Source organism: Vidua macroura, chromosome 3 (genome assembly GCF_024509145.1).
Source record: "Vidua macroura isolate BioBank_ID:100142 chromosome 3, ASM2450914v1, whole genome shotgun sequence".
Classification (NCBI taxonomy): Eukaryota; Metazoa; Chordata; class Aves; order Passeriformes; family Viduidae; genus Vidua; species Vidua macroura.
This window is the reverse complement of record NC_071573.1, coordinates 62,207,654-62,224,286: the sequence shown is the minus strand read 5'-3', so window position 1 is coordinate 62,224,286 and position 16,633 is coordinate 62,207,654. Positions and strand designations below refer to the sequence as shown.

General features: G+C 40.6%; 1 protein-coding gene across 8 annotated transcripts in view; it reads right to left on the bottom strand.

Annotated features, from left to right (window-relative positions):
- Positions 1-2,881: 2,881 nt before the first annotated feature.
- ECHDC1 (ethylmalonyl-CoA decarboxylase 1) overlaps positions 2,882-16,633 on the bottom strand; it is a 40,748-nt gene continuing 26,996 nt past the window's right edge. For all 8 annotated transcript variants that reach the window (XM_053972723.1, XM_053972721.1, XM_053972716.1 and 5 more), the window contains one exon: positions 2,882-4,333. In XM_053972723.1, coding sequence (XP_053828698.1) covers positions 3,928-4,333 — 406 coding nt within the window. In that variant the 3' untranslated portion in view covers positions 2,882-3,927. The remainder of the gene's footprint in view (positions 4,334-16,633) is intronic.

Here is a 16,633-nt window from a genome sequence, read left to right as displayed (position 1 = left end):
GGAAGGAAACTGGATGGAATGCTTTTTTCTGTTAGCTGCTAGCTGTCTTATTCTCTAATTTGAGTTAGTATACAGTGGCTCTAACCTAAGTATGAGTTTGTGGTGCAAAAGCCTTCACTAAGAACACTCCAGCTATGAGCACACACTTCATGTGAGAGTATGGGTTGAAAAAAGCAAGAAAGAAAACAGAGGAACATGACTCACTATATACTCAATTTTAGGATTTACAGCCCAGTCTACAAATAATTCTGTCAGTGATTATCCTTGGGGTTTTTGACCCAATAGAGTTCAGCCCCACACCTGTGATGCTGCTTTTGGGTCCTGCTGGCTGACTGCAGCTGTGAAACACTAAAATTAGTTAAAGTAAGGCTGGTGAAACCTTAATAACCAGCCACAGTAGCAACTGCACTCCCCAGATCAAGCTAGAGAAAAGTAGCAACTGATAGTTCCCATCTTATATTTAAACCATTACTTTCAGTAGGAAATAGATTCTCTGTCCATTTTAGCAAAGCCACAGCCACACTGCATTATGTGGTTGACTGTAATTCCATGCACTAAGTGATTTTCAACTTGTGCAGCATAGCCAGAAAAATGCACAAAGGACCAGAATGGAAAATGAAAAAGAAAATTTAAACACTATAAAATCTACAGCATTTCATTATTTCCAGAACAGATAACCACAGATACAGGAATCCTATTTCATGGCTCAAAAAAAAAAAAAAAAAAAAAAAAAAAATTAAAAAAAAAATAGGGAACCAAACATTCTGCAAGAACACCTTGCTTATCTAGATGGACCATCTGGTAAATATATTTCTATCAGCAGCAATTAAGATCTGTATTGCTAAAAGTGATCTCCAATATCCAACACCTTTACAAGCTTGGTACAGAATCCACACAGACATTTCACAAAGTAATAGGAAACTTAGTTGATGAGGAAGCTGGCAAACTAGCCCCTAGGAAATACAAAAGCTGGTATGTTATTTAATTAGGAGACTGGGGCTATCAATTTTGATGTTTCTAATTTATTTTGTGCATTTAGTGCTTGTTTGTTTTTAAGCCATTTCAGAAGGGGAAAAAAACCCTGAGATGAAGTTTGACATCTTTAATAATTGTAAAGAAAATACAAACATTCATCAACTGCTGGTTAAAGATATTTGTTACTTTAAGATGATCAGAAAGTATTCTGTGAAATAAAGCATTTAGCTTTCAAATGGGCAAAATGGGATTCCATTTCATCTCAGTCTGGAACTTTCATCCTAGCACTCATGCTAACTTAGCTGGGCTGGTTTTTGTATGAAGGACTCTACTTACTTTTAGAAGAAAATAAGCCAGAGAATATGGCATTAGACTACTCACAAAATCCTTGATCACAACCTGTAATATTTTCAGAATGTCCTGTACCTATGCTTGGCATATTTATGATACAAGCAAAATGTGTTTCTATAACCCTCTCTGAAGCTGTTCTGAATGTTTCTTGGTGTGTAATAGTTAATTATTTGTCCTGTTTTCTTAGAAGCAAGCAAACATTGGTCTTTGATACAAATCAGAGAGGGTGGCTGGGAAAATACATTTGCTGAAATAAGAATTAAGCTCATTGTCTATAAATCAAAATGGAAAGAGATCCCCCAGAGGTGTACTTACCATTCACTAACTGCCAGCACAGATCTGGTTCAAAATGTGAAAGAAACCAGATTCTGCCTTTGTCCTACAATTTCTTCCCTCTCAAATTTCTATAACCCAGTACACAGAATACACTCAGGAGCCTAATATGCCAAAGAAAAAAAAATTCAAGGGTCTTACTCAGGTTCTAAGTAATTTTCACACCAATTTTGAAAACAGTAACAGTATTAGTAATGGCACATTCATTCTTGCTAAAAGCAAAGACATAATCAGTTGCCCTTTAAAACATTTTTTTTTTTTTTGACTCACAACAACATTATGTGCTATTGCTTCTAAAAGCTGGATGAGTATGGACTGGAGTGTGCCTTGAAGGTTCAGTGATGCTGCAGTCTGAAATCCCTCATAAGTCTTGAGAAACTTCATGAAAAACAGAACAGCTTCACTACTAAACAGTCAAGTGCTGCCTGATTATACTAAAGCTTTTCTGAAGTAACAGTTTTGAAGTTCTTTAGGGAATGGGAAAGAATCCAGCTACACAGGAGTAACCACTGGGCTACTGGATAAAAAGGAGCTGGGGGAGAAAGGTACAAACCAAAACACTACTCTCTTCCCCATGTTCTCATTCCTGTCTCTTCCCTAACCTGAAAGGGAAAATTGAGCTTTATTTTTGGGGAAGAGAAATTTGAAATCTTCCTCCAATAGTGCTTCAGATATTAAGGCAAAGGTGTGGGATCAACAGGTTGGAGGTAAGTTCCTTATCTTCTCTGAGATGCCAACTCAAAACACATCCCTTTCCTCAGCATTTCTCTTGGTTGCTTCAGGCTATATTCATTTCTGTGAAAACCACACAGTAAAATATCCCCAGGAGATCACAGAATCTGCTCAAAACTTGCAGAATCTTAACAGGCAATGCAAACCTAACTACCAACATTGATTTGTCCCCAAGTCCTCAAACATATGTAGTTACCTCACTGTCTAAAACTCAGGACTCCTGCCACACTAGAAAGCGTAACATGGATTTCCATCCAAGGTACTGCCTTCTTTTCTTAAGGGAGTTTGTTCCATGATCTCAAGCCAGTTATGCCTGGTCAGAGCACATCAGTGAAGAATCCACATCAGTGGCACAGAGCCCAGAGCTTCCTTCTTTACATGCTCCCACAGAGTACTTAGGTCCTTGGCTCAGATCTCAGTCCCTGCTGGATTTAGAGGCAAGTGCATCCGAACCAACAGTACAGGAAACTCTCAGTCACAGATATGTCTGTATGGTTTTGCTCTCACATATGTTTATTTTTAAAGCAGGCACTCTGTGTCAGTTTCTAATTTCTAAAGGGAAAACCTTCCCCACTGAGTTATCCAATTACTCGCATAGTCATTGGCATGAAGTGGAGACTGAGTTCCAAACCTTCTAGTCAGCCCAAATATACCCTACCAGTAAAAAGGCATTGAAGAAAGACATAGACATATCCACTCACATCTTACCAGAATGCTGAAGTACTCACATCACCCAGTCACCTAAGAACAAACCTTTTCGGGGCACGATACATCATAGCCTTCCAAGATTTCAACTAGATTCTGTGTAAAGAACGAGGCCAGCAGCTTTGCACAGGTACAGGATATGGGAACATGCAGATGCATGTGTGTGTAGTTGATTCCTTGAGCAGTGAGAAGACACCAAAATACATTTAAAAGCCTGAATCAGTGATAGTGAATGAGTGCTAGAAGCTTCTCAGCAACTCAAAGCTTCTCCTGTAAAAGCACCATTAAAATTGAAGGATACTTTCTCAGCAATTGCACAAAGAACTAACTAGAATGAAAAAATAAAAGCTATCCTCCCACTAGTAATCTTTTTTTCCAAGCTGCTTAAAGAGCTTATTTGATAAAATATGAGTAGCCCAACTGGTCTCATGTTGGGGAACTCATATTTTGCAGCTTTAGATGCACCTGTTCCACAAATGAATAAACGTCATATCTTTCAAGTAATTAATTTTCATACTAGTTAAAAAAAAACAAAACACAAAATAAAATAATCTTCAGCCTCATTCCAAATGAATTATAGTTCTATTTTCAGCACAGCATTTACCTTTACATAGTAATTTTACTAATCTCGATTCAGTGGGTGATTAGGACAGTAGAGAATCTGCCTGGGATTTCCCTGTAGTTGCACACCAAATATGCCTGTCTGACCTAAATGGCAGGAATGTTAATGCCATTTTAAAGGGACAAGACCTTAAATGATTCAGCTTAACGGCTGCTTTACTGAAAGCTTTGTTTGCAAAAAGGTCAAGCCCATTTCTTATGCATAAACCATCATTTATGTTTTGGTCTTCTAACCAATGCCTCCAAATTGGCAGGCCCACCCCATACAGTTCCAAGAATGTCCTTCTCTGTCCTTAGGGCAGCTTCGAATGGGAGCTCTCTTCCTGCTGCCACCACCTTTTTCATAGCCCGAATGACAGCGGCCGGACCCTCTGTGTACCGACTCAGCCAGGCCCGGGCCTCTCCCAGCGCTCTGGTTTCGTCGGAGGACAGCAGCGTCTCCTCGGAGAGCCCCAGGCTCAGCGCTCTCTCGGGGTCCACCCGGGCAGCCCCGCCCAGCAGCTGCAGGGCTGCCCCGCTGCCCACGATCCGCACCAGCCGGGCACCTCCTCCCCAGCCTGGCACCAGGCCCATGTGCTTGTGGACAAACCGAATTTCACTGCCAGGCGTCATCAACCTGTCAACGAAGAACACACAGAGGTCAATCCATGCATTGACTTTTGTTTTCAGCTCGATGGCCCTTAATTTTCTATTTTCTCCTCCCCTCTGCTTCCAAAGGCTGATACAACTTGACAGTGTGTTCATTACAGCCAGAGCTGGAGTATCTTAATTTTTACATCACATGGTGCCATAACTGCAGCTTTTGGCCCTTCTCAAAATTAGATACATATGCTGCTACAAGTAAAGATTCTTTGTGCCCATACTGATACATCTAGTAAGTTCTAAAAAGTGTTGAAAACAGAACTGCAGACAGAGGACATGTTGCATTTATTCACAGTGTGACACTGCCTTGCTAATTCATTCATAAACCAAGAGGGTATTGGGTAAAACCCAAGCAAACTAATGTACAAAACATTTCTCAAGAGGATGGATGTGGTCTTACTACTGATCTGAACTGGGGAGGTTCTGTCAGCACCATGGTGATTACAAAATGGGTGGGGCTTCTTTGTTCCATAGTTTAGAGATCCACGTGAGTTTGAGCTCTAATTGCTCATTGCTGAAATGGTAATCAGGATGGATGTTCAACTTATGGCTCCCAATGCACAACAGAATTGCTTTTTATTTATGCCTGCAATGTGTAGTAGAATTGCTCCCCTCTACCAGGTAAGTAATATTCCTTTCCAAAGATGTCACATCTTTCTTTTCTAAGCTTCTTTTCTATAGCTTCTCACCTCCTTTACTTAAGAACTCATCCTAGGGCTCATTAAGCTATCTCCCTGGAGGAGCTCTGCTGCAGCAGATTGTTCTGTCTTCACACAGTGGTCACACTCACACACGTTAGGTTAGTGGAAAAAACCTCTAGAAATAGAAACACATAGAAAAGATGTACAGAAACAGACCAGTACTTGCTCTTTCTCAAAGTGATGTTCAGCAGTGTGGTTGCTTGCTGCTGATTGTAAGGCAAAGGATGGGAATTACACTTGTGAAGTGGATTAGCTTCTACTTCAAGCACTAATTGGCTTTTTGAAGACAAATCTTGTAATACTGAGGTCTACCCAAAAGTCTGTTTCCTAACCATGCAGTTTTCAATAGCGAAAATACCGAGGTGAGCAGCTTTGAAAGGGGAACAAAAAGGAAAATCTTTAAAAATGCAACTATTTCTAGGAACTCACTGTTCTCACATCTGCTTAGTTATTGTTAATTGTACGTTTGCTTGGTTGCCTTATTCTTAACCAGAGCACCATCAGCATTCATGCCACACTGTACAGCATCAGAATTGAAGAGCTTACGCTTTATCCCAGATCCAGCACAATGCACAAAAGCAACAGCTGACGGGCCAGATTGCATGAAAGCCTTTTTGTAGAGATAGCAGGGGAAGGTTGTGTGACAAAAGGAAGACAGCAGGGTATTGCAGGGGAGGAAAGGCTTTAAGCTAACATTATCAAGTACTTCCAGACCCAGCAAATCCCAGGGAGCTCAGGTCTCTTCTCTCAAAAGAATGATTCTGCAAGTATTCCAGAACTCCTTTACTTGCTCAGCTTACTCTGCAATTTGCTCACACCCAGCGTCTCACTGGAAAAGCAATAATGAAAACACTATTAAGGGTTTAATTCTAGCTGTGCCAAGTGATGTGAGGCACTAGAAAAGAAAGGGTCATAGGCGGCTGGGCATCTGATGCTAGACAACCTGTACGCAGTCTCACAGGACAGCCAGCACAGGTCCGGGAGGCCAAGTTGCACTTGTATATTGAATCTGAGATTGTTTCAGACAACGTTAAATATGTGGGAAGGGCTGTGTTTCCCTGCAGCGTTTTCACCCCCCTCAATGAAAATGGAACCAAACACAGTGAAAGTAAACCACTGACAGCTTAACTCACAGAGAGACTGCGAGGCTGCAGCTTCCAGAACCTCACTGGGATTCATGTCTTTCCACAATGCTCATTTGAACAAGCTCCACAAAAGATACTGAGATAAGTGGTAGTCAGTGGAAGGTGTAACTGTAATATTGGACTGCCTTCAGGCTTATGAAAGGTATCTTTGGTTTTTCAGACTTTTCAACTATGAATCCTCTCCTGAAGTCACACCATTGCTTACAGAAACCACCCACCATACTCGGTTAGATTTATCACTCACTTGCAATCCCCATACCCCAGAAAGCAATGCAGACCTGAGCTCATGTCTGAAGAGGCAGAAGCAGCTGCCAAGCCAGCCTGGGATCAGCCTCTGAATGCCACCAGCTGCAGCCTCGCGTACGTATTTCCCTTTTTATTGTATGGAAGGTATTTGGTCTACCTTCTGAGACATGACAGATCTGATCTCCCATTAAAAGAATTTATGTAAGAAAAGCACATCAAGCATTACTTAACATAAAGAGGCAGATGGGAAAAAGCTGGAAAGACCAAAGCACCATTGCTGTGCTGTTTATACCTTATTCGACCAGTACTGGCCCTGAGACAGAGTAGTAGATAAATACAAAAAAACCCTGATTTCAACAGTTCATCTGTTTTTGTCTTTCATGTTGAAGGAATTAAAATCTGGGTCCCCTGTATCACAAGGGAAGGTCATATTGCTAGTCCCCTACACATATGCCTTCCCTGCCCTAATAAAGAAAATCTGTTGCACGACAGTACTGAAAAAAAATATTTATTCAATGTAATTAATGTACAAAGTGACAGAAGACCTTACAGTAAGCAGGGAAATATCCTTCAGAAATGTGAAGGCTAGCAAAATCCTCACAATTTAGATTGGAAATAAGAGGTTAAGGTAATATAAGTCCCAAAGTGCAGGTGAAACCTTCTTTGAGAACATTTTATTTCCATGTTACAAACACTACAACGCCCCTAGGAGGAAAGCACAGTCACCATGGACCACATCCAATTTTGTGTTAGTCATCTAAAGCAAACGAGCTACAGCAAATGTTGCTACCGTACATTTTAAAATGCTCTCAGCTGCACTAAATGTTACAAATCCTCCACCTTTGATCTGAGGATTCCTCCATTCTGTGACATCTCATTGCACCCACAAACAACTGACTGTCACATTGCATCTCATCACATCACTGGCAATGCATGTGAGAAGAAACCTTGCTTGTTATTAACATTACAGACTAACAAATCCCACCCTTATAAAGGTACCTTGCTCCCCAAAGGCAGCACTTGCTGTGAGCTAACAGCTATGCTTTCCTTTGCTAAAGTATTTCCCAGCTACTTGAAGCCAGAGCATATACAATAAAAGCCGAAAATGCAAACAAAAATATACTTTCTCAAATTTTCATACCTGCTTATTATAAAAATACTAATGTTACTGAGCTATTCCAATGGGTGTAATCAGTTCCTTGGCATTACTAAGATTATATTAAGATCTGTGCTAGCCCTTACCTCATCATTTCCTGGATTTCAAGGTTTGAGTTATATTCAGCATTTTGTCAAGGCAAAGGTATTAGTCAAGTTTACCAGGGAGGGACAGATACCACCCTCTATTTTATGCTTTTTAAAATCTCCTACAACTATGCTTTTGAAAGCCACTATAGGGAAAAAAGACCCCTAAAACAGTATATGTGTTGTCAGCAACCTGAATTTTGCTCCTGCTCCCTGCTTGACTCCCAGTGTCACATAAGGACACAGCTCCTGACTTCCGATCCTCCCCTATTAGCTGGCATGAGACTGGCACTCCATGGAGGGAGGCAGCCAACATCACACAGTGCTGCAGCACCTGGTCCCCAGCTATGGCTGTGCCCAGACACGGCAGCCAGAACTGCAGGAGATGACTTTAATCTCCCGCACAAATACTTTGGCATACTGCTCTCAAACCACCAATATTAACATAATTAATAAACAGAGCTTACATCTTTGGGTCACAGTAAGTTCCCTCACCAAATCTGCTACCTTCTTCTATAAATTTCAGTAATGCCTATCTGCTAGGTGATTGAACCAACACAAAGTGGAAACTTGTCCAAAAACAAGAGTCAAAGGCCTTGGGGTACAATTAAAAGACATCCATGATTTTAGCATGTTGTAGAATGAGTTACAGAAATAATAATAAAACTTCAAGTAGAACTACATATTTTGCTAAACATAGATGCAAGACACCCAGACAGATAAAAAGCAATGTCTGTGGTCAGCCACACACCCACTTTGGCACAGGGAGATGAGGACGGAGGTTATGGTCAGTTCATCACGTGTTGTTTCTGCCACTGCTCAGGGAGAAGAATCCTTCCTTTGCTCTAGGGTGGGGTCCCTCACACAGAGACAGTTCTCTGCAAATTTCTCCAGTGTGATTCAATCTTCCACAGAGTGCTGTTCCTCAAGAGCAGCCTATTCCAGCGTGGGTCCATAAGTCCTACCAGAAAACCTGCTCCAGCATGGGCTCCTCTCTCCACAGATGTACAGGTCCCCCTTCTCCAGCATGGGCCTCCCACAGCTTCACAGCCCTCTCTTAGGCATTCACCAGCTCTGGTGTTGGTGTTCTCCAGGGGCTGCAGGTAGAGCTTTGCATGGTCTACAGGGCATCCTCCATAGGCTACAGGGGCCTCACCATGGTCTGCAGGGGAATCTCAGCTCTGGCACCTGAAGCACCTCCTTCCCTCTTCCTCCTCCTTCTGCACTGACCATGGTGCCTGCAGGGCTGTTCCTCTGACATGTTCTCACCCTGCTCCTCTCTGGCCACCACTGCAACTGCGCAGTAATTTTTCTCTCCTTTTCAGATATGCTATCACAGAGGCATTACTATCATTCCTGTTTGGCTCAGCCTTGGCCAGCAGCATGTCCATCTTGAAGCCAGCTGGCATTGGCTCTACCCAGCATGGGGGAAGCTTCTGGCAGCTTCTCACAGAAGTTGTTACCTACAGCTACCCCTGTAGCCCCCCTGCCACCAGAACCTGGCCATACAAACCCAAAATACCACCCAAAGCACACACACAACTATTGCAGGCACAGGAAAAGAGAGCTATTAAAGAAAAAAAGGAAACTACTAGGAAAAAGGTAACAAACGGAAGGTTATCAAGAGTCAAACACTTGTTTTAACCAGCAAAGAACAGAAGAACAAAGTTGATGTACAATGCTGCCATACTCTTTGCCCAACATGTATGTCTTTCTAATACACTCATCAATATGGCATCAGCTTAATTAACTCTTTTTAAATTAAGTAACAGCAGTGTTATGCTGACACATGGCCAAAAGAGCTTTTTAAAATACACACTGCTGGGGAGTGCAAGTTCAAGAGTTTGTTGAGAGGTCAGGTATGACATTATCTGCAGATGGTGTTTATCATGCAAACTGAACTTCCTTTGCCAGGTGGACATGAAAATTTAATGATCTTGCTGGCAAGTGGACAAAAGCTTATCTGTAACTGGTTTAGGATTTTGTAACTCTTCTTGGTGAATGCTACCAGGACAATTCACAACAGCAGCAGCTCTCACATGCATGCTGGACCTTAAGTGAGCAAGAAAGCCAGTCCATTGTCCACTTCTTCCCTGTTTTCCAGTTGCACCTTCTCAACACTAAAAATACAATCCCTGTCCCACCACTTCACAAGCAAATTGCACCTCAGAATCTCACTCCATTGTCCTCAAGATCTCAGGGCACAGACACAGCAGATCCCAGTACTGATGGTAGGTTCCTGAAGCAAGTGAATAGGACTCAGGCAGAAGAGTTACACAGGTACTACCTGTAATCTGATCTCACTTCTCTTGCTGAGGCACACAAAATCCAACAAAATAAAGTGCTACTCTTACATACAAAGTACTGCTGAACATATGCAGTGATGGTATGTTTTTAGTCAACTAAATTGTTACAATACATTAAAACAAAGCAAGAGAGAGTTTTGATTGTTGAATTTGTAGCATCAGAGCAAGAAATAAATTACCTGTTCTTTTATCTGTACAGCAAAACCCTTGATTTCGGATTAAACAGAAGTCCTTTATTTCACGTTGGTTCAGTACACCACAAAAATCAAGGATACATTCTAAGCTTCTTAAATAGGAAAAAAAAAAAGCAGTTTTAAAGTGAATGGCTGAAATGCAATAAATGTTTGGATAAGGCAGAAGTGGGCAGTTGGATGTGAAAGCACTGCATAAAAGAGAAACATCACCTTTGCTGCAAATGCATCCAGATAATTCTTTAGCTTCAGTTCCTTGGTTCAGGCAGAGATAGTAAGGGATCATGCCACAGGCAAGTGGCACAGCTCTGAAAGCTGGACCATAAGGATCAATTCATTTAGACTGCAAATTCTGTCAGCCTGAGGTTTGGGCGAAGATAATCACAAAGATAAGCAGTCAAGCACTGTGGAACTTCACACTACTTTAAACAGTACATGTATAGCACATACCAAGGGGTTTGGAATCCTCCAAGCTCACTGCCTTCTACCCATTTCCTTTAGCATGGCATTTGGATTTGCAAGGTTTAACTTGTACCTGGTGCTCAATCCACCACTGGTATCTGTATTCCAAGTCTCAGAGTCAGAAAGATATACTAGATATCATGCACCTTCCCATTTGTCTTATACCTGCACTCCCCACCATGGAAAGACAGCTATTAAATCACATGTAAGGAACTACAGAACTTCTTTAGCAATAAAATATGAATTTTTCAGGCATTATATATGAATGTTCCTTGGCAATTGCTGCAAAACTAATCCCTACCTTCTCCAGAATGTTTAAGAACAGAAGTAATTCCTGAGTACAACCTTGAAAACACAATTTGAACATAAACTACTGCCTTGATATTTTCACAAAGCCACAGAAAGCCTGAAATGACTAAAGGTAAAGCTGCAGTCTGTGCCTGCAGAGACCTGACCTGGAAACCTAAACACCAATGAGTTAATTACACAACAACATTGTGTTCTGGTAGTGACATCTTGTAAATCTTGTTCAATATTCCAATACATAAGCCTTCCACAGTTATTACAGAAACTCATCTTAAAACTACAAATGTATGAACCATTTATATTTATTTTTGCAGTAAAAATAAATTTTGAAGCAGCAAGGTACTGTGGGAAGAATATTCTGCAGAAGAAATATGCAGTACTACACTAAAATAATTTAGCCAGTCAGCAAAGTTGCTGATTAGCAGCTTCCAGTCCTTACTAAAATTTTCACGACAGATGTTTTTAGAATTAAACCCTTAAGAATAAGACAGCCTCCTCCAAAAAAGCAAGCTGGGACTAAATGATCCTTCTCTGCCTATCCAGTGGAGTGTCTCAGCAGTCTCTTTATCACTACACCATCAAATAATTACCTAGATACTCTGTAAGGGGATTATCTACACAAAATGGCTAAACATTTTTCTGAAAGTAATCTGACTACACACTCTATTAGCAAAAAAAACCCCACCCTAGTTCTCTAAAAATGTTAACAAGTGGATTAATCCTGAGAAGAGTTAGCAATAATTTCACTTATCTTTCAATCTCACTTGATTAATTGGATAAGGTTTAAAGAACTAAAAAGACACTGATTAAACATTTAATCAATAACTCCTTGCTAATTCTATTTAGCAGAATTTTGAACTGGAGCAATGCAGTGAATATTGGCTAGCCATAACTGTTACATGCTTTCCCAACACAGCTCACTAGTATTAATTCCCTCTGCATCTCTCCCTCTGCATCCCTCCATATCTTCTTTCTCACTGAGAGCTTCTCATGTTTCTGCCCAATGCAGAGAAATAATAAGGCAATTAGATAGTGCAGCAGTTGCTACTTCAGACCCGCAACAGCACAAAGTGAGACTTCCAAAGTGAAAATACTGTAATACCAATGAAAGTAAGGATTTGTGCTACATGCTTGTGGTGATGGTCTACACAGACCACTATGGCATCATAAAAGCAATCCCTCCCAAATATTTGCTCTTTCTGAAAATCCTTTAGTAACAGATATTCACTTGACAGATGACTAAATGGTAACTATTAAAGAACATAAAAATGAAGACAAAATGATTTAAAGATAGTCTGGGGGAACTGCATGCCTTGTGCTTATCTTAGATACAGTTGCTAAAAGATGCTTTGCAATTTCAAGTTTCAATAGGCTAAAAGAAGACTGTGCACATAAATACTCTTTCCTGTTTATCACCTTTAATCCTTAACTTTTTCTACAAGAAAGCAATGGAAAGAAGTAGGACCAGCTACTATTTTAACAAGCCCATCAGAAAGTCACCCCTCTCAAATCCTTTCAGTGATTCAAAAACACTCCACCAATTAAAATCACAAGAGTATACCTTCTTTATTTGAGGTTTAAATAAATTAAAATAAGCCCCAAGAAACAAAAAAAAAAAAAAAAAAATCCTATCAGGCCTCCCAAGCACAGAGTGTTCTAGGCACACTCTAAATCACAGTGTCAAAGGAGTAGGCTTGATGCCATCTTAGGAAATTTCACTAACACAAAACCTTACTTTTCTCACAGCTCTTCTCAAATTGCTTTACCGAGACTATATGTACTTTTATTTATAGTTACTGAATTATCTTGTAACACTCTTAGTGCATCCATTTTCCCCCCACTAACCACAAAAGCTAAGAATCAAACTTTACATAAAGTAGCCCAGAAAAATCTCTCATGTCTCCCTAGCACATATTGCCTTTACCCCTTACCTTTGCTGTCCTCCAGTCAGATTTTCCAATGCATTTCATGGAACACTAAGGATTAGGGTAAAAATCACATCAAGTAAATAGACTTCTAATTACAGAAGTATTTTTTTAAAATAAGAGTTAACATTCTTCTGAGTTGTCTGGGAAACCTGAGGGCACTTCCCAGAGGGGAGCAAGGGGACCTAAACAATGAGAATTGCATTCTTCAAAGGAGGCCTTAAAATAGCAATTTTTAATGTGACTCTATCACACTTTCTCACATCACCCAGAGTCAAATGAAATGCAGAAGAACGAATGACAAAGTCACACTTTCATCTATAAGCCCAAAACATTTGGCTGATGCTAAAATTCTGAAATCCTGAATCTAAAAAATGGAATATGTAGCAACAACAAGGGTTAGAGGAAGAGCTGAAACACTGGGACATCAATGCAGAAATTGCAAAATGGACATGAGCCATTTTAGGAGGAATGCGGTCCCTAGGAATAAACAGGAACTTAAAGTGTAGATAACCACGACCTATTGCCCAAATATTGAGATATTCAATGTAAGAGAAGCCTCCAAGATCAATAAAGTCAATGCAAAGAGGCTGCAAGATTATCAATTCTAAAGGAAGCCATTCCAGGGAAGAAGCACAAAAATAACACTGTTATTAGAAAAAGATCCCTTGGATAACTGGAATTAAATTATAATAGACAGACAGAGAGAACTGCATGTCCCCCAAAAAAGAGCATCTCATCAGTAGCAAAGTCTGCACTGAAAAAACTCAAGAAAAGGCCTATCAGCAGCACAAAGGAGCTCAGTAAGGCAGCAGAGCAGGCCCTCTGGGAGAGTGCCCTGGCAAGACCCAGATTAAAACTGGTCTAGACATGATTGCGTAAGAACAACCAGAGAAGTGAAATAGTGAATTTCTTAAACACTTCCCTGAGCTAAGGAGAGGGGCTAAAAAAGGGCCAGAAAGATTGTTAGTTTGAGAGAAGGATAATAAAAAGAAAGAAACATAGGGAAAGACTGCTGCTAATACCCTGCAAGGTGAGTAGCACAGTCTCAATCAAGACAAGGTAGGTAAGGTCTCCCCAAAGTCTCCTGCAGGTGATGTCGGCTGTCACACCAGCTACCATCCACACAGACTTTCAATCTCATTCTGGACCAGATCTCCCAGGAGTCAGGTACAGATGGAGGCTCACACAGCAGACCTTAATTAGGGGGTTTAAATTGAATTTGTTACTTCAGGCATGACACTTTCTCACCCATGGCTTCACAGAAGGGGGGAGAGAAAAAAGCATGTTATGAAAATCTACATTCCTTCTAGAAGGGATAAATGAAGCTGGGTATTGGAAATTGCAGAAAGACATTTTCTGCAGCAGGAATGAAAAATTGAATTAGACAGCAGATCACAAGACAAGAAATAAGGGCCCCAAAAAAGCATGACTGATTAAAACTCCACTAGCAGTATTAAAAGAAGTACGATGAGCCTTTTTATTTTGTTTTCCCCTTCCCAGTCATTTTTCATTAAACTGACAGGAAAGAAAATTATTTGGCCAAACCACAAGGTGAATCTGCCCCATTTTCCAGGATGATACTTCTTTAGGTTCCCATGCAATGCCCACAGGTTCCATCCCCACCACAGTGCTAGGGGTGGGCAGCACCATGCAGGAGGACTTGGCGAAGATGGGGATAGGGCTGGCCCATCCCCATGGCTGGCTGGGGATAGGACTCATGCAGCCAGGCCGTGTGTGCTGCACACACACATTGGGTGGCCACTTCTCAATCTGCGATGTGACAAAAGCTGTGTGAGCCACACATCACTCACTCATTTCACCTTGTGCCTAAGCATCCAAGTGAGCTGAGTAGTTTCAGAAAACAGCAGAAAAAGTAAATGAAAAGGTCTTTCTTAGGCAGGAGAGATAAACTTTTTACAATTACACAGTTAGCAATAAAGACTGCCCTGTCCACAGGCGCTGCCTTGGACCTGTTTAACACCCCTGTGGGCACACTGGCGAGGAGCAGTATGGTTTTTTACAAAGGCTTATTGAACACACGCAGGGCTCAGATCATAATTTAAGAACACATAGAACCAAGAGAATAAAGCAGATAGCTACACTGGGGAGCTCTAATTCTCCTGAAGTGTGCAGTACAAACTCTAAACACTGCATGAATCACCCAGAGCCATAAAGTCGGACTGATGTCCCATTGTTCAAGATGCAGTATCTGGATCCTCGTTACAACCTGCAGATGTACAACAGCAATCCATGGGCTGCTGCCCCATTTCTCCTCCCCTGCTAATGACCAATATCTTACTAACACTCTTTTCTTCTAATTCCCAGTTATGACTATATTTGACATACCCTGGTGTCAGTGGGTCCCAGGCACCTCAGTTACCATACAATTATTTTCAGAGCAGTTTTCATCTTGTCATAGCACTTGGGTCTTACCCATGAAGCAGGTTTAAGCTATTCTTTAGACACTGCCAAAGCCTCTGTACACAAGTAAGTGAATGCCAAAATAATGCTCACAGAAAAATTACTCATGCTGGAAATCTGAAATGTTACATGAGTCTTTCCTTCCTAAAAAAGAAACTAGAGCTTTTTGGATTCTGTTCAAGCAAACATTTTTCAACAACAGATATGCTTTTTAGACTAAAGCAAAAAATTTCTGTCAAGAAAGATCCAGTGATATTTTACCAGATTCTCTGATGAAAAAGATCACCTGGAGGCAAAGGTGTTTGATTACAAATTCTTAGTCAAATTTAAATGACAGTATTCCTCAAGAAATAAAAAAAAAAGTACAGTGGAGCTTGTTTTCAAAGAGGAAATACTGTATTTTTTTTTAATTATGTGCACACTTTCATGCAGCATATGCAAACCATGTTTATAACTTTGGCTTCCCACATCTTTATTTTCATCATGTATGTTTAACAAAACCATAGAAAGCAGAACAAAATTCTCCCAGACCAAATTAAAGAATCTCTTAAGGCAGGAACATTTCAATCATATTTTCTGCTCATCTCTACTGCTGATACACAAAGGGGAGGAGGGGCTTCCCAGTAGTGGCTGAGCTTGGCATCTAAAATGTCAAAAAACACAAGGATCACCTCAGTTGCCTGAATTCAGCTGACTGTAAAGGAACAGCATTTCTTGACATCAGCCGTGAGAGATGCCATATTCAAGCTCTTCTAATACTTTATGATGGATTTGATGTACCAGGTTTCTGCAACTCACAGCATTAAAGAACTTGAAATACAATGTAACACCACACTAACAACCCTTCACAAGACACAGGATAACAAGACACACTTTGAAATTCAGCTGTCTCTGCACGCGGTGTTACCAATGCTGCATTTGCACTTCCTACACAATTTCTGACTAAGGCAAAGAGAGATCATTTACTTAGTTGAAATCACTGGTGATTCAATGATAATGGAATGTTGCCACTTTGTCAGGATACCATGCTAATTTCAAACAAAAAAATACTGACTGTCATGGTTTGGGTTTTTTTAAATTATCACGGTGACTGTGACCTAAGTTTTCCAGATATGATACACGTCTTCAGAGATTTTTTTTGGGAGGGAGGGGAAGAGCACAATGATATAACTCAAAAAGGCATAAATGAGATTGATAATTTAACATTAAAATTCCACATTGACATAGTAACCTGCTGTTGTCCTCTTTACTTTTTAATATAAAGTATTAGTTATATTGATGGGGATCTCAAACCAACTTCAGATCAGTGATGTCATGTTCAGACTA